At 35.7% G+C, this 25178-nt stretch overlaps 2 protein-coding genes across 5 annotated transcripts in view; one reads left to right on the top strand and one right to left on the bottom strand.

Moving 5' to 3' along the window:
* rreb1a (ras responsive element binding protein 1a) overlaps positions 1 to 4251 on the top strand; it is a 92433-nt gene extending 88182 nt beyond the window's left edge. For all 3 annotated transcript variants that reach the window (XM_079805965.1, XM_079805966.1, XM_079805967.1), the window contains one exon: positions 1649 to 4251. In XM_079805965.1, coding sequence (XP_079662091.1) covers positions 1649 to 2085 — 437 coding nt within the window. In that variant the 3' untranslated portion in view covers positions 2086 to 4251. The remainder of the gene's footprint in view (positions 1 to 1648) is intronic.
* Positions 4252 to 7359: 3108 nt separating this feature from the next.
* The window catches only part of znf271 (zinc finger protein 271), a 38196-nt gene continuing 20377 nt past the window's right edge, over positions 7360 to 25178 (bottom strand). The window contains exons 8-12 of one of the 2 annotated variants that reach the window (XM_079805968.1): positions 24732 to 25085; positions 24326 to 24643; positions 19377 to 19979; positions 12341 to 12451; positions 7360 to 8693 (exon numbers count right to left, since the gene is read on the bottom strand). In XM_079805968.1, coding sequence (XP_079662094.1) covers positions 8578 to 8693; positions 12341 to 12451; positions 19377 to 19979; positions 24326 to 24643; positions 24732 to 25085 — 1502 coding nt within the window. In that variant the 3' untranslated portion in view covers positions 7360 to 8577. The remainder of the gene's footprint in view (positions 8694 to 12340; positions 12452 to 19376; positions 19980 to 24325; positions 24644 to 24731; positions 25086 to 25178) is intronic. The other variant, XM_079805969.1, reaches the window with a different exon arrangement.

The raw sequence follows: 25178 nt of genomic DNA, 5'->3' as shown, positions 1-25178 counted from the left end.
CCTCACCCTCATGTCGTTCGACACCCGTCAGACCTCCATTCATCTTTGGAACACAAATGAAGATATTTTAGTGTAAATCTGATGGCTCTGAAAGGCCTCCATTGGCTCAATGCACTTTACACTCTCAAGACCCTTAAAAGACACTAAAGACGTCGTTACAAAGTCCATCTCACTACAGTGGTTCTACAATAACTTTATGAATCGGCGAGAATAGTTTTTGTGCGCAAAAAAACCTTAAATAACGACTTATATAGTGATGACCGATTTCAAAACACGGCCTCATGAAGCTTCGAAGCGTTATGAATCAGTGAGTCGAATCATGATTCGGATCGCGTGTCAAACCGCCAAACTGCTGAATCGACTCACTGATTCATAACGCTTCGAAGCTTCATGATGCCGTGTTTTGAAATCGTCATCACTATATAAGTCGTTATTTAGGGTTTTTTTGCGCACAAAGTCTTCCACCCACTGTCTTCACAACAGTTTGTGTTGGCTGTAGTCAGATGACTTTAGCTGTGGTCACACTGCTAGCCTACATTATACGACTGAAGAAATAATCTTTAAATAAATAAGCTTTTAATTATTTAACAATATTTCATCTTTAATATGAATGAGTTTGTCTGGAATTTATCATTTTTACTTTCATGTTTTTACGTTGCTTTTATTTGGTTCTTTGTTCAATCTCAGACCATTTTTTTGTCGTATAGGTCATAGTTTGACTCAAGCTTTTTTGCTTAAAGTTAAAGACCCAACTTTATGCATGTTTTGTAAGATTCCCCTCTCCGTTAAACATATTTTGTTGGACTGTCCTGGGTTAAAACAAGAATGCTCTTTTATCAAGTTATTTCACTTAAGAACTTATTTAGTAAGATTATGCATGAAAAGGTTTTGGATTTTTTTATCATAAGTTGATTTAAAAAAAATCTTGTATATGACGTGTTTGTTTGCTTGGTTTTATTGTATTTATATGATATTTGTATTTTTGTAATTTCATGAATATAGCCTTAGCTGCTGACATGGCATTAAATAAAACAATCTGTATTCCATTATTTTATTTATATTATTAAGATGTCTGCATTAGAGTAAACTCTAATCGGAGCAAACATTAAACTTTGCTGAAATTAAAAATCTTGATTTGGTCTCTACACTGCGTTCTGGTAACTCTGCTAAACTATAATTACTAAAACGAAATCTATAAAAACTAAATAGAAATGTGTTTACAAAATAAAAGCTAAACTAAAACTAGCAAAATAATTTATAAAACGAACTAAAACTAAACTGAAATTTGTTACAAAATCGAAAACAATAATAAAATAAAAACTAATTTAAAAATGCAAAACTATAATAACCTTGGTGCAAAACTGCATAAAACGTCCGGTTGTTGAACCCTCTCACCGGGAGAGCGACGCCCCTGAGCAGGTCCTAGTTTGTCCATTTTATCTTAAACGAAGCCAATTCACCAGCAGACGAACGTTCGCCTATCAACAGGTTTTTCTGTTTGGCCGGTGACCGCGCGCGCACAGAATCGATTCTGAATCGTTAGATAACGAATCGCGATTGATCGACCTTTTCTCCCACCCCTAATACTTAGCTCTTGTTTGATAGCTAAATGTTTCGTATCTTATTTCGAATGCTTTGTTTCTACCAGGTGAGAGGCCTTACAAGTGTCAGACATGCGAGCGAACCTTCACCCTCAAGCACAGTTTGGTCCGGCATCAGCGAATCCACCAGAAACTACGGGAAGTGGATAGTGATGGTTCGACTTGTGGGCTCGCAGGCGGACCCGATGAGGAGGGCTTCAGCGGGCGATCGGCTAGCGAAGGCGAATGCACACCCACCAGCACCAATCCACCCTCTGAGAACGAAAGCGAAATAACGGACACTGTGAAGGGGGAACCAACCTCACAGGATAAAGAGGAGGAGCGCGCACCCTCTCCGGAGACGCCCAAAGAGTCCGATTCCTCCACCGCATCTGACATCGAGCCGTCGGAGGGATTCATCCAAGGCTTGCTGGAGATCCACACCAAGCCCACTACTGAGCACATGCTGCCCGCCTCCGAACCGCCACTGCTCGGGGTGAAGTGAAGAGCGACGCTTTCTTTTTACGTTGTGAAACTGTGCTGCAACAAGAAGCAGTGCCATATAACAAAAGTACATTGCAGTGAAAGAAAAAAAAGCGATGACTATTTCCAAGTGCCTTTCTACTTTTTTTTTTGCTATATCTTTATCAGCATTTATCATGATCTAAAGTTGATTTTTATAGTATTTTACAATTTGTTTCGCGCAATCCTGAGAGAACTTACAATAAGCAATATATGAACAAATTAGCATATCGTATTGTACAGTTCGATATGAAAAGCAGGTTTATGAGACTAACAGGACATATTTCTACTGAGAGGCTCGCACCCAAGTGCATAACTGGAATACGCAAAGACGACTTGTTCACCGCGGGGCTTCTTCTCCTTAATTTGCCAGTAGTTTGTGCAAATCCTTCAATGACAAAGGCTTCCAGAGTAATGGTTTTATTACAATAATGAGCTGTGCCGTCGTGTAGAGAGTTCTGGAAAGGTGTTCAACAGCTATCACGTAAAGTATATGGGCAATGTTTGCCCAAAAATAGGTGATGAATGTCCAGCTGTGCTTGTGTCAGATGTCCTTTTGCTGTTTGGCACAAAGGGGTGTTTTTGTTTTTTTTAAATGAGGGATGTTTTTAACTCACTGGCTCATCCCTCAAGCCCTGTCTCACACACACAAAACAAGGAAGCCCACGAGTTCTGAATCTGATGTACTTGACGAAATGGTGACCGTCTTCCAAAAACATCACTTTTCAAGCCTTACTCTTTCTCCTGAGCTTTAGGCAGGTGTCTCACTTTCTGCCGGGCTCATGATGTACTTGAACCCTGTCGCCCTGCTGCCTCCCGTCAGGATCACGCGCTCTTTTGTAGTGTTGGATCTCCTTGACCTCTCAGTTTTATGAACTCGTGTTGTAAAGAAACCTCAGACACAAACAAAGCAAACCTCAAAGGGCATGAAGACTGTTTGAAATCGCATGGACTGGTAAGCGTCTTCGGATATAGGTCTCCTGATTTCCTGGAGCATGTCGATCCGCACATGAGAAGCGAATGAGTGAAGAGGAATCGGGTTGTGTGCGCCCCCTAGTGGCGAAGATCTGACATCTCTGCTCTGGAAGGAGACCTGTAGCGGTGGATGAACTTGAATGCAATCGCAATCGCTTTTCTCAATCGGTGTATTTTCCGGGACTTCTGCTTCTCCCGATGCCTTTTTCCTGGGTTCATTGTGAGTGTGTTTTGTGTTGGTTGTGCGTGGAAGTGGTCGGTTTCCTGGTAAGAATGCTCACAGACTGTTTTTAATGTATTTATTATGACCCAGTGCGGGTGAAGAAGTAAATGTGGAGAAGCCATGTATTAACACAATTATGCTGCGTAAAAAATGATTCAAATTCAATACTTAGCATCCCAGCTTTGATCTGGGTTCTTGATAATGATGATAATAATCACTTTTGATCCGAAAGCTTTATGTAGATCTTTGTTTTTTTTAGAATGTGTGGTCTGTTTCTGTTATCTTTATTATATTATTATGATGATGATTATTTCAGTTTGACAGAGAGAAATACAAGTTGTTTTCATTGATATATTCTTTTACGTATAAAACTGTGAAATTTACTGTTATTCTGCTATGGGTGAATCTGTAGGGTAGTTTTGCATGATAACCTTTTCAGTTATAAATGTGTTTTTTTTTTTCTTCTTCTCTTTTCGCCCCGTCTGCCGCCTCGCTCTGTCTCACTCTCAGGGTTCGTACAAAAAGGCTTTCTCAAATCATTTCATTTTCCTTCACCTTTGATTTCTGAATACGTTAAATCGTCAATCACTACTTTTTAGCACTTGACTGTGAATTCAAATAAAGGGGTGGAGTTATCAAATCCACATTCCACTCATGGGTTTTCTACAAGATATGTTCACCTTTTCCTCCTTTTTTTTTTTTTTTTTTTTAATCCTCCCTGCCTCTTTGGAAGAATGGAGACCTGTCACTGTTTGACGTGCTGACCGATTTGTAAAAGGGAGTTTCGTGTCGCTGCTACATCCCCAAAAATAATTCTACTGGACTTGAATGGAACCAGAATCACCGGAACATTTTTGGTACACTACTCTTGTTCTTCGAATGAGTGCTTCAGAATCAGAAATTTAAGCTGTTCTGTATCAAATCTATTCAAGCAATAAAGATATATTAATGAAAAGGTGTGGCAGGATTTATTTTCAACCTTCCCATAGACAATCAGGCAGTGTTTGTTGCCATTTTATTGCATCATTTGGTGTTGTTCAGTCCAGAATTATCCTGGGCTTGTTGAGCGTAACGAACATTTTTCTCAACCCATGTGTCCAGAAAGCAGTGCGTCCAACTGTTAAAGTCGCCATGAAATCAAAAATTGACCATTCTTATTTATGTCATATTTTAAAGGGATAGTTCACCCAAAAATTTAAATTAGCCCATGATTTACTCGCGCTCAAGTCTTCCGAGGCGTATATGACATTCTTCTTTCAGGCAAATAAAATTTGAGTTATATTACAAATGTTCTGACTAATCCAAGCATTATAATAGCAGTAATAGTTGCTCTGTTTTTCATCCAACTGTTCAAGTCCATAAAAAATGCATCTGTCCGTCATATAACTGCTCCACGCAGCTCTGGGGTGTTAATAAAGGCCTTCTGAAGCGAATCGATGCGTTTGTGTAGGAAAAATATCCATATTTAAAAATGTATTTCATTTTCTTCTATGGCTCTGCATCAGCCGTCCCCGCGGCATCACTTCCGGTGAATAAGGTCAAAATACCGGCGCGATCATAGATATATACACATAGATTCCTCATTAGTTCCTGCGGATCGGTCGAATGAGGCATCTATGTATATATATCTTTGATCGCGCCTGTATTTTGACCTTATTCGCCGGAAGTTATGGTATGGCGCTGGGAAAACTAGATGACATTCGTCTGATCAGAGGTAAAAAAATAACAAATACTGTTGGGTTTCTCGCAGAAACCGATTGTTTCGTGTCTTAAGACATTAATGTGTCGCCACGAGCCGCAGGGTTTAATAAGGATTCGTATGTCTATGTGTTTTTACTCTCATTGCTCTCATACTCTAAAATATCCCCATTGACATCATTATACGACTATCACACTGTTAAAAATCTTCATTTGTGTTCTACTGAAGAAACAAAGACTCCTACATCTTGGATGCCCTCGGGGTAAGCAGAAAAACATAATAAACATAAAATGTTAACATAATTAACTCATGTGTCCTCATAATCTTAAATCCAAAACGTTAACCTTCCCTCCCCCCTCGAAGCGGCTTTGCTTCTCTTCCTGTCATGTGCTATGGCGTGAGGGCGGGGCTATCGCGCTCTGTCTCGTCTCCTCCATTTTGTAAGCAACGCCCAACTTCCAACGATCCAATCAATTCCCTAAGGTCGAAATCAAAAAAATCAAAAAAAAGAAAAATGTAGAAAATTAGAAAAATTTAGAATTTTTTTTCTATTTTCAGAAGCCGTTTCACTCGGATATACATCACAATAGGGAGAAAAAGAGCAATCGCATTTGCAACTTCCGTTTCATGCCGACTTTAAATATAGTCTGAATGTGTGTAATAAATCCAGACGGACCACATTTGCCATGTTACGCTTCAGCGCCATTCATGACCTCATGTGAGGATAAAGTGTCTAATGATGCACACTTCAGGGTCATTGGGTACTTTTTGCTTAAATGTTTTATGAATACTGTTAATTTGGAACAAGCGGCAACCTTCCAGTCTCTCTCTAATCCAACACGGAAGTGACTTAAACTGCAATTCTTTGAGTGGCCACTAGAGACAGGCTCCAAAAGATCCCATAGACAGAAAAGAGTGTTTACCACCTGGTACAAAAAGTGATTTTGGTTTATATAGCTAATTTTTCCCTTAATTTTCCCATCCGTTTAAGCTCTGGAAATTACATGAAGCTCATATTCCTCCATTTAGATTCATTTGAATAAATCTTGCATACATGATCCAGTCAAAAATCTTTTTTCCAGTATTTTCTGATATTTAGTGGAAACAGCCCAAACTGTCTGCAGGGTGCACACACTTAGAGTTACACACTTTCAAAACCAAAAAATCTTTTTTGAGGGGGTTATTACACCTCAGACAACATTTATTTACATGCTTATCACTTTTAGCAGTGTTTTATGTAACTTCAAAGTGTTTCCTGTAAAATGACTCCAGTATTGTGTGTTTAAAGACGACTGTATGTGGGTAGGGGAAGCTTTTCAATTTGGGTCGGCCAAATCCAGGCAGAAATGGTCCCAGAGTAATTTAGTGTAAATAAGTTACTTTGTGTAAAACAAATGCCAAAGTGATGCATATCTCCAGAAAGTAGAGACTCTCAAATGGCACCACATATGAGGTCAGAGCTCCTCCACAGACATTTAACATTTAAAGTATATACATGATGATGTCATTCTGGACCCTGTAAGTGGTTAAATTATATTAACCCTTCAAGTTCTGCATAATTAAGGGCGTGGCCACTTGAGTTACAGGTGGATTGTGCTATGGTTGCACTAGGTGGGCGTGGTTTCAACACCAGTCACCTCACCTCCACCCACGTCCCGCCTCTTTGCCCATTTTCTGCCAAAATGGCGATGACTGGTTCAGCCCACTTTGGCCTTCAAAGTCTAGGATTTGGACATACTTCTCATGTTTTTCACCTACTAGATAGTAGGGGATTAGGCATATTTGGACACAGGTACTGGGATTGTACCTGTGGATTGGTTGGTTGGCTTCAGTAGTTAACTCCAGCTGCTGGGGTAACTATACATATAATGTAACTATACCATTATGCAAAAAGCCCTGAATTACATCATCGGCCCTGTCCCAAATGGCACACTTCACATGCACTTATGGTCTTGTGGATTTACAATGGCCACAGCTTGCATTTGATGGTGTGGTTCAAAGCTCGTAGGGTGTCCCATTTGTCATTTTAGGTCATTTTGTCCTTGATGCACACTTCTGCGGAGCCCAAACTGAAGAAAACTTCGCAGCCGACTTCTACCCAACAGCCAAAGTGGCATTATTTTAAGGATCTGAGCTCATGGTCTGAAGCTCATGGCGCAGGTGCTCTTAGGGCGTATCCAAATCCACTTTTGCTAGTTTAACAACAGAATTTTTTTTGTCCCTAGTCTCTTAATGTGTGTTTTGGGCGTAACGTGCAATAAACCAATCACAGTCTCATCTCCCTTTCCCTTTAAAAGCCAGTTCTACTTGGGACAGGGCCATAGAAACAGCCAGACAATAAGAATAATACTTCCAAGACTAAGCATGTGAACTCGTTCATTTAATTTACATCTATTATGAGATGTCAGGTATAAAATAAAAAAAGTGATTACAAAAATGTTGGTGGTCCAAGTAATACATTATAATATTAGTGAAATGAGTTGGTGATTGTATATTTGCATGGCATCTAAGCAGAATCTGCAGACTTTACATTATCAACACTGACTTCTGAGGACAAATCTGTGGAATGATTTAAAAACAGTAACGTATTAAATACAGCGGTGAGCTTAAAATTGATGAATATGTAAAGGCCAGGAAATGTGTAGAAGGACAAGCACAGATTCTGTAACCGGAACATGACATTAAAGTTTTCGTACTATATCAGGTTTGTTCAATCCTCCAAGAGAGTTTAGCTCAAATGCAAACACCCTTGAATCCGAAATCGGCGCCTATTCCCTCAAATAGGGCATTATTTAAGGGGACAGCCATTTGTAGTGGTGTACGAAACCATAGTGGACGTTATCGGGTGCACTCATTCAATCCCACAATGCACCGCGATAACACTCAATGGCTGTCTGAATTCACTCACTCGTTTTCATTCACTCCTTCCAGCGAACTGTAGCCTTGAGGGGCGATTTCTGATTCAGTCCAGGTCTTCAGGATTACTTGAGAATGGCAGACAGGTGAGCTTGATCAGGGTTGGAACTGAAGTCTAAAGGACGGTGGACCTCCAGGAGAAGAATCGAAGAACCCACTACTATATCAACGTCCTTTCTGTATGTTCATCCAACAGGATTTATCCAGTCCGAGAGCTGGAAATGTCTCCTTTTGATGAGCTCTACTCATAGCAGGTGCCAAATGTCAAGGCTTCTCTCCGGTGTGAATTTGGCGAAGATCTTCTATTTGGCAAAAGTTGATGTATATATCAACAAATACAAAAAACTGTATCGGCCTCCCGATGGACATGATAGGGATTGTTATCCATGGGAATGTAATCAGCTCCACTGATTGGTGTTGTGTGGTTCCCTGCTCAAATAAAACCCATCACTGAATGCCGTGGTGTGGATTCTTGACCAAAGTTTTTAGTCTCACTCAATGCCACCTGTATAATTAAGGAGGTTAGAGTCTTCCCAGATGGAGATTGGCTTCTGGAATGAGTGTAGAATGCAATTCTATTTCTTAAAACTGCTATTTTGGCATCAGGATACTAGCAGTCCAGATTCTTCAATGTGCATTTGGCATCCTCGTTCCCATCCACATCATTCATTTTTATAAGTCACTGATGAAACTGGACTGGAAGGAGCTGAAGAGACAGTAATAGCCTTCACATCATCCATTATAGCAAAGCAGTTTTCTTCAGATTTCACTTGACATTCTGAAAAAAAAACATATCAGTGCAGTTACATTGCAGGAAGCGGTAATAATTTCAGTCATTTTAATTTGTAGGGCTGCCCCCTAATAGTTGAATAAACGTTAGTCCACTAAAATTGTATTAGTCGGTTAGTCAGGAGAAAAAAAACACACAGGAAGTGGCGAAGTCACGCAGTCCGCGAGGGACAGATGGTTAACGGCGGGCTCTTGTGGGAATTACAGACAGGAAATCCAAACGTTTGCCTATCATTCATCGACTTCAAATGTTAGTAGTAGCAACTTTACATAACTCTAACGTTAACCTAGATAAATGTGTGCTATTATTGGGCATACACTCACCTAAAGGATTATTAGGAACACACACTAATACTGTGTTTGACCCCCTTTCGCCTTCAGAACTGCCTTAATTCTACGTGGCATTGATTCAACAAGGTGCTGAAAGCATTCTTTAGAAATGTTGGCCCATATTGATAGGAGAGCATCTTGCAGTTGATGGAGATTTGTGGGATGCACATCCAGGGCACGAAGCTCCCGTTCCACCACATCCCAAAGATGCTCTATTGGGTTGAGATCTGGTGACTGTGGGGGCCATTTTAGTCCAGTGAACTCATTGTCATGTTCAAGAAACCAATTTGAAATGATTCAAGCTTTGTGACGGTGCATTATCCTGCTGGAAGTAGCCATCAGAGGATGGGGACATGGTGGTCATAAAGGGATGGACATGGTCAGAAACAATGCTCAGGTAGGCCGTGGCATTTAAACGATGCCCAATTGGCACTAAGGGGCCTAAAGTGTGCCAAGAAAACATCCCCCACACCATTACACCACCACCACCAGCCTGCACAGTGGAAACAAGGCATGATGGATCCATGTTCTCATTCTGTTTACGCCAAATTCTGACTCTACCATCTGAATGTCTCAACAGAAATCGAGACATTTTTCCAGTCTTCAACTGTCCAATTTTGGTGAGCTTGTGCAAATTGTAGCCTCTTTTTCCTATTTGTAGTGGAGATGAGTGGTACCCGGTGGGGTCTTCTGCTGTTGTAGCCCATCCGCCTCAAGGTTGTGCGTGTTGTGGCTTCACAAATGCTTTGCTGCAGACCTCGGTTGTAACGAGTGGTTATTTCAGTCAAAGTTGCTCTTCTATCAGCTTGAATCAGTCGGCCCATTCTCCTCTGACCTCTAGCATCAACAAGGCATTTTCTCCCACAGGACTGCCGCATACTGGATGTTTTTCCCTTTTCACACCATTCTTTGTAAACCCTAGAAATGGTTGTGCGTGAAAATCCCAGTAACTGAGCAGATTGTGAAATACTCAGACCGGCCCGTCTGGCACCAACAACCATGCCACGCTCAAAATTGCTTAAATCACCTTTCTTTCCCATTCTGACATTTAGTGTGGAGTTCAGGAGATTGTCTTGACCAGGACCACAGCCCTAAATGCATTGAAGCAACTGCCATGTGATTGGTTGATTAGATAATTGCATTAATGAGAAATTGAACAGGTGTTCCTAATAATCCTTTAGGTGAGTGTATATCCCAGTGTTTGTGCGGAGTGTGGAAGCTGAAGAATTAGCCGGCACGATCACATGCATTTTTTCCTGATAACAATGGAAACAACTTAAAATACTCACCATTTTTGGTCATACAGATAAGAGTCATACGTCATTTGTTATTTGTATAAACTCACAATAACAAGAAAACTTTGTGCTTTTGTAAATAAAGAAAACGAACAGGATGCGCTTTCTGCCGTCTCTGTGAACTGGAGCGCATCACAAAAATGAACCGAAACTCAGCGTATACTTGCCTCACCGACATGAGAAATATCTATAGTCATGTCTACTCAAATGAATAGACTACTCTGATTACGTAATCTGTATGAAAGGTGCATTTAGCCCACTGTGGAGATAAGTCAGCATGGTCAAATCCATCTTTGCAGCCGACACTGACTCAGAAATCACTAGTTTATTAATAAATAATTAAAATGTCTCCTTGCTATTTGTTCCGAGACATTCACTATCAACTTGTGTCATGCTTTGCGGCAAGCGTACGCTCAATAGGCTATATATTACATCTATATAGCCTATATTAAAGGCTCATTATGGTTCAGTATATTCAGTAATTAAATTAATATAAACTTGCGATTAGTTGGCTTAAATGAATGAGTCGACTAGAAAAATCTTTAATTCAGTTTTCTCTTAATTTGACGTTCTGTATGTGTGATTATTGTCTGTGAAGCTGACCTTTTCTCTTAAATGATTAAGTTTTCACACTGGGAATGTGAGTGCAAAATTCACCATACAAGTTGTATAAAGTGGTGCAGGTACCAAAACTAGGAAGCGATTTTTAGCACTTCTGGTTCCCTCGTCCCGAAGTCAATGTTTTTTTTAAGGCAGCGGCTGTTTGCACTAAGTGAAAATAAAAATTTTTTTTAGCGATAGATGATATTTACACTAAGTGCAAATAGCTGTAGATGCTGTTTACTAAGTGAAAATAGTGATATATTCTATTTACACCATGTAAAAGCAGTTTTTTGCAATATGTGTAAACAGTAATTAGATGCTATTTATACTTTATTTTGACAGATACATACCATTTGCACCTCAGTATTGTTGTACATTAACAGGATGCAATAATAACAGAGTGTAAATGATTATATTTATTAAAATTATTAAATGGATGCCGCCTTAATGGGACAACAAAAGCCCTCTTACACGACCCCTAAACCCAATAAATGTTTTTATTATTATTAAACATTTCGTTAGGCACTTTATTTCCATTTTTAGAACATTTTCTTCCTTTAATTGAAAGTAAACGCCTTTCCGATGTGATATGTGATGGGAAAAGGGAGAAGAGCGAGCTCTGCAAAAGGCAGATTCGAACCCGGATCGACCGCATCAAAACCTTGATCGTTAAGCCTTATGCTTTACTGACTACACCACTGAAAACGTTGAAATATGCCAGGGTTTTTTTTAAATCTTTTTTGTCCCACCCAGGCATTGTTAGGCAGAGCTAGTGTGAATAGCACTTGCCAACAAGGCATGCTATTTGCACTTGGAATAAATAGACACTTTCACGTCTTATTAATTTCTACAAAATTAATTAATTTCTAAAATACATCAGTAATACCCACTCGTGATTTTTTTGAAGCTGTTACGTGTCTTGAAAAAGGCGGTTGCTAACAAGTGTGTGATGATTATCTTGATGGACAACACGTGCAAGTATCATAAACTCTTGTTGATCACAGAGCTTGTTTTTTGCGATAATCCAAAAGCCTATGGGAAAATCCTATTGGGTTTATGTCGAGGGAACCAGTGTGATTCAAACTGCCGGTTAGCCTACAAAGTGATGTTAAACCTGCACCACTCTATACAAAAGCAGCTGTGCAAGTGTTTGATATGGTGTCAGTCCTGTTTATAGATATCAATATTGTATACTTGTAGCCAAAAAGTACAACAGTAGTTAGGTGAAAATGCTGAAAAGAGTGAAGTTTCTAAGAATACACATAAGTGTGTGCAATCTTTATGACCACACGTTTCATTGGTGTTGAAGGAGAAGTGGCTACATTCTTCTACACATATTGAACCATGTAAGAAAAATACACATTATATATTTGAATCTGCTGTTTCACATAAGCTAAGCCATACTTACCATATTCATCTCCAGACTCTGGTTCTTGTTTAACTTCTACAGGTGCGTTAGATGGGCCTACGCCAACGGTGACCTTCACAACTTCCTTTGTTACAGGTAAATCCTTCCCCTCTGTAAAATATTCATTTTAAATTAGACAGAAAATAGCGGTTCTGAATGTCATGAAAGTGAGTAAATGTAAGGATTAGGGGTGTAACGGTACACGTATTCGTACCGAACCGTACCGATTCATTATCATATTTGTTGTTTTATTTTTGTAATGTGTTTTTGTAAAGTCATGTTATAATATTGTTTTGAACGGCTTGTGATTTACAATGGTTACCAGTGTTTCCCCTAGAATTTTTTCCAGCAGCGGTGCTGTTACGTGCCGGAGGTTGTTACCAAGCCGCTCGTTGGGAAAAAAAAAACTTAAACCATGACTTCTGGCAAGTTTTGTGGATAGAAATAGACATTTTGAATATTAAAATCCAAATTAAGCTTTTCATTAGTTTAAAAGGTGACTAGCTTATAGCCTATTTTACTTCAATAACCTGCAGGGACGTGCAGAAAGTTCCTAAGGGGCAAGGGCTCATATATAAGAAAGGGGCAAAAAAAACAGTGTTTGGATACTATTTAATGTTTTTGCAAAAAGTCTCATGCTTATCAAGCCTGCATTTATTTAATCAAAAATACCGGAAAAAACAGTAGCCTAATATTGTGAAATATTATTACATGATGTTTTTTTTTACCTTAAGTTTTTATTAATCAAATATATATATATATATATATATATATATATATATATATATATATATATATATATATATATATATATATATATATATATATATATATATATATATATATATATATATATATATATATTGTTGTTTTGATTCACATTATGGCTCAATCGTCAACAAGTTTATTAGATGCTAAAATCATTCTCCCTTTTACGCCCATTTAAGCTAAACTGTGTTTAAGTGAATACTCTCCAAGCCAGTCATTTTGAGATATAGGTTATTTTGTTGTGTATTTGATGGTTTAGTCGCGCACACGAAGCATATGTGCAAGTCGGTCCGTTTCGCAGCGTGCGTACACACACACACACCCGCCTTGAACTTGGAAACAGCGTCTATTGCGCGGATTATTGTGCTTTTCATTTAATCAAACACGTTCTGCAATTCAGCCAAAGTGGAGAGTGCATTTGACAACAATCACAGATTGTGCTGAATCTGACGTTAAATGCATGTTTGAGGAGAAATGACAGCGCGCGCTATGAAGGGAAGGAAGTTGTGCTAGACGATGCGCGAGCATAGTTTATAATAGTTTTACCTCATATCTTCTTTTTTTAATCCTTGGAAGCGAAAATAAGATTAATATCACAGCCCTGTGATATTGTGTAAGTGTAAGCAGACTACATTTTTGTTTAGTTCTCTGGCCATCGTCAATCTCTCTCTCTCTCCTTTACAGTGTGTAAGTGAATGTCGTGATATTACTGATCATGTGAAGATTTTGCAGTGGCGCTGAAAATCCAGCGGCCACTGGTTACTATTAACTGTTTTCATTGTTTGTGCATTTTTTGTTTTTGTGGTGAATTGTATTAAAACCAGACCAAAAATCATAATAATCAAACTAAATCATAATAATTAATGTTAATAATAATTAAGGGACCCCACAACAACAACGACAAAAATATATCCCCGTTTTTAATTAATAAATAATAAGAAATTCGATTTTTAGTGATATTTTGACCACTCAAATAGGAAATGTCTGAATCTGGTCACCTTGTCCCACCGGCTGTGAGGTGAAGACCACGTCCCAAGATTCTGCGCTCAAACGTGCCGTCATCAAACTACGCCTTTGTTTTGAATAGGCGACCTCTAGTGGACGGAAAAGTTACATAGTGCACCTTTAACAGTCGACTAGTTTTAAGCGCACTTTTTAACACACTTCAATCGGAGTTCCCATACGAACATTTGAAGTATTCAGTCTAATTTATCCTAACGTTTTGACGCTCTATAATGTGGCGTGACTGATCACTGTAGAGGCGCGTCAGTGATCGGCGGCGCGCGAGTGAACGCGATCATCTCTAAACATGAATGAACATCTGAAGGTGTGTTGAAGATACATTACAACTTACGGTCACGTATCATATGTGGTGTAATCGCTCAATCAGTGTCTCAACCGCGGAAAGACCTCAATATAACTGCTTGTAAACAATGTCTGGCATCATTTACCTCAGGCAGTCATTCAGTGTCCACAGCTGTTAGTTCACTAGAGAAATCAACTCTTTCACTAAATATGACCTATATTAGCTGTTATATTCATTATATTAGCCTATATAATCATTATATTAGCTGTTATATTCATTATATTAGCCTATATACTCATTATATTACCCTAAATATTCATTATATTAGCCTATATACTCATTACCCTATATATTCATTATATTAGCTGTTATATTCATTATATTAGCTGTTATATTCATTATATTAGCCGTTATATTCATTATATTAGCTGTTATATTCATTATATTAGCCTATATACTCATTACCCTATATATTCATTATATTAGCTGTTATATTCATTATATTAGCCTATATACTCATTATATTACCCTATATATTCATTATATTAGCCGTTATATTCATTATATTAGCTGTTATATTCATTATATTAGCCTATATACTCATTACCCTATATATTCATTATATTAGCTGTTATATTCATTATATTAGCCTATATACTCATTATATTACCCTATATATTCATTATATTAGCTGTTATATTCATTATATTAGCCTATATACTCATTATATTACCCTATATATTCATTATATTAGCCGTTATATTCATTATATTAGCCGTTATATTCATTATATTAGCCGTTATATTCATTATATTAGCTGTTATATTCATTATATTAGCCTATTTACTCATTACCCTAAATATTCATTATATTAGCCGTTATATTCATTATATTAGCTGTTATATTCATTATATTAGCCTATATACTCATTATATTACCCTATATACTCATTATATTAGCTGTTATATTCATTATATTAGCTGTTATATTCATTATATTAGCCTATATACTCATTATATTACCCTATATACTCATTATATTAGCCGTTATATTCATTATATTAGCTGTTATATTCATTATATTAGCCTATTTACTCATTACCCTAAATATTCATTATATTAGCCGTTATATTCATTATATTAGCTGTTATATTCATTATATTAGCCTATATACTCATTATATTACCCTATATACTCATTATATTAGCTGTTATATTCATTATATTAGCTGTTATATTCATTATATTAGCCTATATACTCATTATATTACCCTATATACTCATTATATTAGCTGTTATATTCATTATATTAGCCTATATACTCATTACCCTATATATTCATTATATTAGCCTATTTACTCATTACCCTATATATTCATTATATTAGCTGTTATATTCATTATATTAGCCTATATACTCATTATATTACCCTATATATTCATTATATTAGCCTATATACTCATTATATTAGCTGTTATATTCATTATATTAGCCTATATACTCATTATATTACCCTATATATTCATTATATTACCCTATATATTCATTATATTAGCTGTTATATTCATTATATTAGCCTATATACTCATTATATTACCCTATATACTCATTATATTAGCTGTTATATTCATTATATTAGCTGTTATATTCATTATATTAGCCTATATACTCATTATATAACCCTATATACTCATTATATTAGCCGTTATATTCATTATATTAGCTGTTATATTCATTATATTAGCCTATATACTCATTATATTAGCCTATATATTCATTATATTAGCTGTTATATTCATTATATTAGCTGTTATATTCATTATATTAGCCTATATACTCATTATATAACCCTATATACTCATTATATTAGCTGTTATATTCATTATATTAGCTGTTATATTCATTATATTACCCTATATATTCATTATATTACCCTATATACTCATTATATTAGCCTATATATTCATTATATTAGCCGTTATATTCATTATATTAGCCTATATATTCATTATATTACCCTATATATTCATTATATTACCCTATATACTCATTATATTAGCCTATATATTCATTATATTAGCCGTTATATTCATTATATTAGCCTATATATTCATTATATTAGCCGTTATATTCATTATATTAGCCTATATACTCATTATATTAGCCGTTATATTCATTATATTAGCCTATATACTCATTATATTAGCCTATATATTCATTATATTAGCCTATATATTCATCATATTAGCCGTTATATTCATTATATTAGCCTATATATTCATTATATTAGCCGTTATATTCATTATATTAGCCTATATACTCATTATATTAGCTGTTATATTCATTATATTAGCTGTTATATTCATTATATTAGCCTATTTACTCATTACCCTATATATTCATTATATTAGCTGTTATATTCATTATATTAGCCTATATACTCATTATATTACCCTATATATTCATTATATTAGCCTATATACTCATTATATTAGCCGTTATATTCATTATATTAGCTGTTATATTCATTATATTAGCCTATATACTCATTATATTACCCTATATATTCATTATATTACCCTATATATTCATTATATTAGCTGTTATATTCATTATATTAGCCTATATACTCATTATATTACCCTATATACTCATTATATTAGCTGTTATATTCATTATATTAGCTGTTATATTCATTATATTAGCCTATATACTCATTATATAACCCTATATACTCATTATATTAGCCGTTATATTCATTATATTAGCTGTTATATTCATTATATTAGCCTATATACTCATTATATTAGCCTATATATTCATTATATTAGCTGTTATATTCATTATATTAGCTGTTATATTCATTATATTAGCCTATATACTCATTATATAACCCTATATACTCATTATATTAGCTGTTATATTCATTATATTAGCTGTTATATTCATTATATTACCCTATATATTCATTATATTACCCTATATACTCATTATATTAGCCTATATATTCATTATATTAGCCGTTATATTCATTATATTAGCCTATATATTCATTATATTACCCTATATATTCATTATATTACCCTATATACTCATTATATTAGCCTATATATTCATTATATTAGCCGTTATATTCATTATATTAGCCTATATATTCATTATATTAGCCGTTATATTCATTATATTAGCCTATATACTCATTATATTAGCCGTTATATTCATTATATTAGCCTATATACTCATTATATTAGCCTATATATTCATTATATTAGCCTATATATTCATCATATTAGCCGTTATATTCATTATATTAGCCTATATATTCATTATATTAGCCGTTATATTCATTATATTAGCCGTTATATTCATTATATTAGCCTATATATTCATTATATTAGCCGTTATATTCATTATATTAGCCTATATACTCATTATATTAGCCGTTATATTCATTATATTAGCCGTTATATTCATTATATTAGCCTATATATTCATTATATTAGCCTATATACTCATTATATTAGCCGTTATATTCATTATATTAGCCTATATACTCATTATATTAGCCGTTATATTCATTATATTAGCCGTTATATTCATTATATTAGCCTATATATTCATTATATTAGCCTATATACTCATTATATTAGCCGTTATATTCATTATATTAGCCTATATACTCATTATATTAGCCGTTATATTCATTATATTAGCCTATATATTCATTATATTAGCCTATATACTCATTATATTAGCCGTTATATTCATTATATTACCCTATATACTCATTATATTAGCCGTTATATTCATTATATTAGCTGTTATATTCATTATATTAGCCTATATATTCATTATATTAGCCTATATATTCATTATATTAGCCGTTATATTCATTATATTAGCCTATATATTCATTATATTAGCCGTTATATTCATTATATTAGCCTATATATTCATCATATTAGCCGTTATATTCATTATATTAGCCTATATATTCATTATATTAGCCTATATATTCATTATATTAGCCGTTATATTCATTATATTAGCCTATATATTCATTATATTAGCCGTTATATTCATTATATTAGCTGTTATATTCATTATATTAGCCTATATACTCATTATATTACCCTATATACTCATTACCCTATATATTCATTATATTAGCCTATTTACTCATTACCCTATATATTCATTATATTAGCTGTTATATTCATTATATTAGCCTATATACTCATTATATTACCCTATATATTCATTATATTAGCCGTTATATTCATTATATTAGCCGTTATATTCATTATATTAGCTGTTATATTCATTATATTAGCCGTTATATTCATTATATTAGCTGTTATATTCATTATATTAGCCTATATACTCATTATATTACCCTATATACTCATTATATTAGCCTATATATGCATTATATTAGCCGTTATATTCATTATATTCTACTGAACCTGTTAGTGGTGTCTGGATTATTTAATGTATGTTTAAATAAATCTATACAGACACCGTGTATAAATAATTATATAAAATCAACGAATTGGAGAAAAAACATAATTTTATAATTAGATTTAGAAGTTAATGCAAAAACTGCCTTATGTGAAGTTTATGTTTGCACACAATGTGTTATCTGAGTGTTGATTATTATGTTATATCTAAAAAAAATAACAACTGATTTAGGCTTATAGTTTAGGCTCTGTCCTTTAATATTATAGTAATGTGTGAGTAAGGGCTCCCTATATAGTTTACAGCATTATCTTTAAGAAACTTTTAGTTATAATTGAATTAATTTAAGGACACATTTTTTTCAGTAAACCACTGTTTAATAAAAATAAATAAAAAGCAATTTTGTTAAACTGCTGTACCGAACCGTGACTTCAAAACCGAGGTACTTACCGAACCGTCAGTTCTGTGTACCGTTACACCCCTAGTAAGGATAACCTATCCCATACCTGCATGCATTACACGCAGGTGTTTTTTCATGGATGACGAATGAGCGAAGAATTTGAGACATATGGGGCATTGGTAAGGCTTCTCCCCCGTGTGACTCCGCAGATGCACGGACAGATGGGCAAACTGTCGGTAGCTCTTCTTGCACTGAGGACACTGGTACGGCTTCTCTCCGGTGTGAACCCTCTGATGAACCACCAAATCTTTAGCCTGGCCAAAACTCTTCCCACATTCAGGACACTCGAATTTGGGTTTATTTTCTTTGGTGTGAGTCCGCAGGTGGACCTTCAGGTGCCCCGCCTGGCTGAAAATCTTATCGCACTGAGGGCACTCGTGCTTTTCTTCGGTGTGTGTCCGCCGGTGGAGAACCAGACTGCTGGGATGACTGAAGCTCCGCTCACACTGGGAGCACTGGAAGAGTTCATCGCCCCGGTCGTAATGGTGCCGGCGCTGATGGCGAGCGAGGTCAGAGAGTTTGACGAATCCTCTCCCGCACTCGGAGCATTTGTGAGGGCGTTCTCCTTCATGAACATATCGCACATGTTTCCTGAGGCCGGCTGCTTGAGTAAATGTCTTCAAACACAAACTGCATGTATGAGACACCCCTGAAATTATAATACACAACATTTTCATTCAATTTGTTTCAATTATTAATCAAATAAACACATGTATTTGTCCTTTCAGGAACTCTCCAAAGACAAATATTCTTCATCAATTATTAAAAAGTCAACCCTGCTACCAGGATTTTATATACACTGAACAAAATTATAAACGCAACACTTTTGTTTTTGCCCCCATTTTCCATGAGCTGATCTCAAAGACTTATTCTATGTACACAAAAGGCCTATTTCTCTCAAATATTGCACACAAATCTGTCTAAATCTGTGTTAGTGGGCAGTGTTGGGGGTAATGCATTACAAGTAACTTGAGTTACGTAATAATATTACTTTTTCCAAGTAACTAGTAAAGTAACGCATTACTTTTCACATTTACAACAAAATATCTAAGTTACTTTTTCAAAAAAGTAACGCAAGTTACTTTTTCACATTAATTTGACTGACAGCTCTCCTGCCCCCATGTTGAGAAAAATAAGTGCAGAGGTGTGTGTGTGAACATGATGGTTATTGTAGTTCCAGACTAAATGTGAGCATTTATTTATCTCACTTGCACAATAAAGATTCTGTACTCCTCAAAATGAATAAAAACAGTCAAATGCAAAATCAGAGAACTAACCTCCAATAATTAAATGTTAAATAAAACAACTATTTCTATGCATAATCTACCTTTATATTTAATTTACCAATGTCTGCTGCTGACCTTTGATGATGAAAATTACTAGATGTTTTGTTTTTATTGGTAATACTTTTTTCTCCTGTATCCTATTATTCCATTATCCAGAATGGCAGCAGAGCTGCGCCCTCTACTGTTCATGCGTGAATTTGCATTTTTACCTCAGCCTGGGGCTTATTATTTCAATTTTGGTATGAAGAGGTCTTTACCGTTGCACAAAAATATAACTTTTTTGTTATAAACAAAAAAAAAGCTCAGCCCAGGTGAGAAAAAGTAACGCAAAAGTAGCGTAACGCATTACTTTTCTTAAAAAGTAACTAAGTAACTCAATTAGTTACATTTTAAGGGAGTAACGCAATATTGTAATGCATTACTTTTCAAAGTAACTTTCCCCAACACTGTTAGTGAGCACTTCTTCTTTGCCGATTTATTAACATTTTAATTCAAGACATTTAAATTATGTAAATAAATAAATAAAATAAATACTAAAATAATGTATGTATTATAAAATAATTAATATTTAGGCCCAGAAAACGTTCGATCTCAGAATATGCCAACCCTTAACGTAATCGTGTGGTGAAACGCCGCCTCAAGCCCGCCCACCGACTCGTGGAGCGAAACTAATCGCGCTACCGAGCAATAAACATGCCGAAGAGAGTAATATATTGCGCTGTGCCTGGTTGTGGAAGAACACAGTCGCTGCATAAGCATCCTTCAGATTCTAATATTAGTGTGGTTGAACTTTATTTTAATGAAGATCCAGCTCACGTGGGGAAGACGTTGCACGTTTGTTCGCTTCATTTCACCGCAGATTCGTTTGTAAACAAGACAGTGTTTCCCACAGATTAGAAACCAATTTGTGGTGGCGGGCATGGGATGGTTGGGGGGATTGACTGGCTCAAATATTGATTTTGATCTCGATTCAGTATCAATCATATGTATATATCCTACTGTACATATAAGGAAACATAATTTTGTCTTTTTAGCACTATTTTAAACTTTTCTTGGGTTAAATTATATTTGCTTGCATTCATTAATATTCACTCGTGTTTTCTTATAGAAGTATCATTAAAAATATTAGGATGTACGTTATTAACTTTGTTAAAATTTCACATTTAAAGAAATCTAGTGTAGTGTAATGCAAAACCTAAAAATAAGTCAGAAGTTATGATCTGCAATATATTTTTTTGGGCAACTAGATTAGACACATGTATATTGATTAAAGAGCCACACAGGCACCTATAGTGGGTAAACCATGGCTTTACAAATGAAAATTATTATTTTTCCAGCCACAAAATGACTCTAATTTGCCTCTTTGCATTGGAATTCTCTATTTTAACCTTGATTACTACACTCATTGTTATATAAATAATAAAAATTAAAATATTCAATAAATATTATTAAACTAAAATATAGAACAATTATTTAATTGAAAAATAGTTAAGGTGTATGGTCACATTTGTCCACCAATGAGTATGAGTGTGCGCAGTTAGTAAGCAATGAGGGCTAAATACAAGAAAAACATTAACATTAATGTTAACAATGTTGATCTCCATCACTCTCCATAATAAAATGATCCTGTTAATATGGTTGACGTAATAAATGTTTTTTTGCTGCAAACACCTGTATAGTAAAACTATCGGCTTAAGCCATTAAAATGCATTGACACAGCGCTGGGTTGTTTCGAAGCTCTGTGAACCACGTGACTGCGCGCCGCCGGAAGATGAGAGCATGTCGCAACTGGCTTAATGGATAACAACGCGCAATATGTGGCGGCCGGTGTTGATTCTGTGACGCACCGCCACAAATTAGTCTATGTGTGGGAAACACTGGAAACACAACGAGACTGGATTTGCAGGCAGATTGAGATTAAAACACAATGCTGTGCCTTCTATATCGGATCCGACAGGAATGGTGCAACACTTATGTGAGTAAAACATGTTTTTATATGCGATGGTATTGCATTGTTACAGATGATATCTACTGATTATGTTGTGGAAGTTTTGAACATGCTGATTTGTCTGCAGTGAAGTTTTGCTGATGCACGTACTTGGCTTGTGTGTGTGTGTTAGTGACGCACGTTTCGCAGATATATCCACCGATCGAGCGGCCCAAGTAATAAAAATTAACATTCATATTAATTGCGGGTGGATGAGAGATAAATCATTGTGTTTGATTGATAAAGACATTTTGCGAGCCCTGTGAGCGGATTCCGGTTGCCGTTTCTCCACATTGGAAGTTTTCAAAACAATTCCCCACATTTACTGACGGGGGAGCCGAAACTCATTATTATGCAAAACTGTTATCCAATCATAGCAGTGGGCGTTTGCTTCCAAGTCTTCAGTGCGGCACGCCCATAAAAACAGAGCGTTCCAGGAGAGAGCCTCAAAACCAGGGCAGAAAATACTTATTCATTATGATGTTTCTAAATGTAAAAACCATGCAAACGTCATAAATTGACCTCAGACAACAGTATAAAAAAATGTAAAAACCAGTTCATGACACCTTTAATGTCAAGCCACCAGTGTTAATTTTGACAGCAAATTTTGATTTAGCTTTAGTCATAGTCTTTTGACTAAAATGCCATTTAGTTTTAGTCATATTTTAGTCACCTGAATTGTTTTTAGTTTTAGTCGACTAAATCTACAGTAAATTGTCTCCTAAAATCTAATGAGTTTAGTTAAATTGTAATACATTAAGCATTTAAGCATTACATAACCGACTGTCACTTAACTGACATTTTGACATAATTTTGTTTTTGACATTAAAAATACACGAAAGAGCTCAATTCACTTTTTTGTTTGTTTTTTTAAAAACATCTATATAGTTTTTATAACTTTGTATTTCTGTTTTAGTTAGTAGGCCATATCAGGTTAAGCTAAATCTTAAAATAAGTTTATTTATTTTTTTAATTTCAGTTAACATTTATTTAATTTCAAGTAATGAAGATTTTTTTTAATGATTTTAGTTAACTATTATAACCCTGATACTTTGATACTTTATTGAATATGTGTCAAATACTGGTCTTTCCTCCTGACTATGAATTAATTGGGAATTAAATTAAATACAGTTTATTGTGTAACAAAAAAACGAATATATAATGCATGACTTTTAATTATAAACAAGCTCGAAATACACATTGACTCTTATTTTGAAATGTCTGTGCCTTACAGTTGCAGGAGCTCATTCAGGAGTTCAGGAGATAAAATATGCGTTGTTACAACCATCTAAAACATATTACTATATAAACATCATAAAGTAAACATTGTCATTATTCATCAGCATTAGTTCATAAACAATTGCGTGGCATAAATGTGCGCTCTTCATTGATTGTGAGCCGCTCTGGAGCGCTGGATTGGGGGTGTGTGAGCCTGGAGAAGCGCAACAGCACCGTGTTTTCCAGCGGTTAGATCCGCACGTTCTGATCAAATGTGCGCATCTGTTACACAGGACATCAGTTCTGACTGGATCTCTTCCCTAATCATCCCTCCCCAACATTTTCGTCTCGTTTTTATTTGTTGACGAAAATGACAGTTGATTTTCGTCATAGTTTTTGTCATCCAACACTAGTTTTTATTTAGTTATCGTCTCGTTTTCGTCAGTGAAAAAAGGTAGTTGACAACGAAATTAACACTGCAAGCCACCCCTTACAATGTCTTACCTGAATGAAATGCATCTTGATGTTTTTTCAGACTTGCTTCAGAGATGAATGTTTCATCACACATTGAACACTGGAGAGGGTTCTCGCCCGGGTGGCCGCTCTGGTGGGCTATCAGGTTTCTCCTCCAGCGAAAACTCAGGCCACACTGAGAGCACTTGTAAGGTCTCTCACCCGTGTGAATCCGCTGGTGAATTTTAAACATACAATGCTGACTGAATCTTTTCCCACAGTGAGAGCATTCAAATGGCTTCTCCTGCAAGTCGACTTTAGGGCCACCTGTTGGTTTCTCCGTTCCACTTTGCTTCTTTGTGGAAGCTTCTGGAAAACAAAGAGAAAATAATCCATAAAACTACATTTTAATCAAAAAAACGTGAAGTATATAAAGTATTTTTGAGGACTGGCTTACTTTCATGAATTCGCATGTGAGCTCGGAGGAAACTGGGACGCCCAAACCCCTTGGAGCATATAGGGCAGTTGTGCGGCCTCACTCCTGTGTGAACTTCCAGATGTTTTTTCAAGTCTCCAGGGGTGTAAAAGCTCTTGCTGCACACAAAGCACAGGAACGACCTCTCTCCTGTGTGAGTTTTAATATGCACGACCAAAGCCGATCGCTGACGGAAGCTTTTGTTACATGTGGGACAGTTGAAGGGCCTTTCACCTGTGTGAATCCGCTCGTGCTGTAACAAGCCTTGCCGTCGACCAAACTTCCTCCCGCAATAAGAGCAGGAGAAGCACTTCCCCTCTATGTCAGCATGCTGATCTGTTAAAAGGACAAAAGAAGAATACATAGCATCAAGTAAAATTTACAACAAAATTTGGCTCACTATACTATCACTCACTATATTACAATATT

This window comes from Gobio gobio, assembly GCF_949357685.1.
Source record: "Gobio gobio genome assembly, chromosome: 23".
NCBI classification, from domain to species: domain Eukaryota; kingdom Metazoa; phylum Chordata; class Actinopteri; order Cypriniformes; family Gobionidae; genus Gobio; species Gobio gobio.
The sequence above is the reverse complement of the archived record's forward strand: the minus strand, read 5'-3'. Positions and strand labels throughout refer to the sequence as shown.